The sequence below is a fragment of the Phytophthora infestans genome, genomic scaffold (genome assembly GCF_000142945.1).
Source record: "Phytophthora infestans T30-4 supercont1.6 genomic scaffold, whole genome shotgun sequence".
In the NCBI taxonomy this organism is placed as follows: domain Eukaryota; phylum Oomycota; class Peronosporomycetes; order Peronosporales; family Peronosporaceae; genus Phytophthora; species Phytophthora infestans.
The window spans coordinates 4,116,018-4,117,560 of record NW_003303753.1 but is presented as its reverse complement, the minus strand read 5'-3'; the positions used below and the strand labels follow the sequence as shown (position 1 = coordinate 4,117,560).

Genomic DNA, 1,543 nt, shown 5'->3' with positions numbered 1-1,543 from the left:
GCACCTCGACAGCAATGGCTCCGACTGTCCAAACGTGTAATCCTGTACTGGTGTGCGACCCTGTCCTCCTGTGTGACCGAAGTGACTCCGTGCTGGCGAGCGACCCCGTCCAAGCGAGCGATCCTGTTCCACCACAGAATCTCTCGTTCGTGCTCGAAAAGGGGGGAGCAGTCAAGTTTGAAGATCGTCCTGTGCCTGAAATCAAGGACCCACATGACGTGATCGTGAACGTCCGCTACACGGGAATCTGTGGCAGTGATGTGCACTACTGCACGCACGGCTGTATCGGCAAGTACGTGGTGGACAAGCCGATGGTGCTAGGCCATGAGTCTGCTGGCGTCGTCCACGCCGTGGGATCCGCCGTCAAGTCTCTCAAAGTAGGTGACGAAGTGGCCATGGAGCCGGGTGTGCCGTGCCGCCGTTGCGTCCGCTGTCTCGAGGGAAACTACAACTTGTGTCCGGAAATGGCGTTCGCAGCCACGCCGCCGTACGACGGCACACTGGCCAAGTTCTACCGCATGCCGGAGACTTCTGCTACAAGCTGCCGTCCAACGTCAGTATGCAAGAGGGAGCGATGCTCGAACCCACAGCCGTGGCCGTTCACTTCTGCCGTCTGGCCAAGGTGTCCCCGGGTCAGAAAGTCGTCGTGTTTGGTGTCGGTCCCGTGGGTCTGTTGACCTGCAAAGTGGCTCGTTACGTGTTCGGAGCCACAACAGTCGTCGGCGTGGACGTCAATGAGAAACGTCTCGCGGTCGCCAAGGAACACGGCGCGACGCACGTGTATCAGGGAAAGTCCGGCGTGACACCACAGGAGTCGGCCGAGCAGATCATTGCCGAGTGCGGACTGGGCGACGGGGCCGACGTCGTGATTGACGCGAGTGGAGCGGAGCCCTGCATTCAGACGGCAATCTACGTCGCACGCAGCGGTGGCACGTTCACGCAGGGAGGTATGGGCAAGACAGACATCATGTTCCCCATTGGCATCATGTGCGGCAAGGAGCTCCTCGTGACCGGCAGCTTCCGGTACTCTGCGGGCGACTACCAACTGGCGCTCGATATGGTTGCAAGTGGGCAGCTGAACGTCAAGGGTCTCATCTCGAAGATTGTGCCGTTCGAGGAAGCCAAGGAGGCTTTCGACAATGTCCAGCGCGGTAACGGCATCAAGTGGCTCATTGAAGGACCCAAATGAGAGCGGACTCATGGTGACAGTTGTGCTGTGTCCCGTACCCGGGAATGCAGGGGTCGTTCCAGCAGCGTGCACCAGATGCGAAGAAGGTAAAGTCCGTGTTAAAGCACACAGGGTCTTACTGTATCAAGTGGGAACTGTTCAAGCGCCGACTGCGAGGTACGGTTGGTGCAGAGGGAATTGTGAAGACCTTGAGGAGGGAGTTTGCACTTGCCTCGCCAACTTCAAGGACGGATGACACGAACTATATACTGTCTTGAGTATCGAGTCAACCGGGTGTCACGTTGGGTTGGAAGTCATGCCCAGGAGTACAGGTGAGCGTAGGAGAAGGGGTGTCATCCTCATGAGCGCGATCGA

General features: G+C 58.4%; 1 protein-coding gene across 1 annotated transcript; it reads left to right on the top strand.

The window, feature by feature from the left end:
• Positions 1-14: 14 nt before the first annotated feature.
• PITG_04985 (sorbitol dehydrogenase, putative) lies at positions 15-1,189 on the top strand (the record flags this gene model as incomplete). Its single annotated transcript, XM_002905625.1, has 2 exons — positions 15-292; positions 391-1,189. The coding sequence occupies 2 exons, from the start codon at positions 15-17 to the stop codon at positions 1,187-1,189; spliced, it is 1,077 nt and encodes a 358-aa protein (XP_002905671.1).
• Between the last annotated feature and the right edge of the window lie 354 nt (positions 1,190-1,543).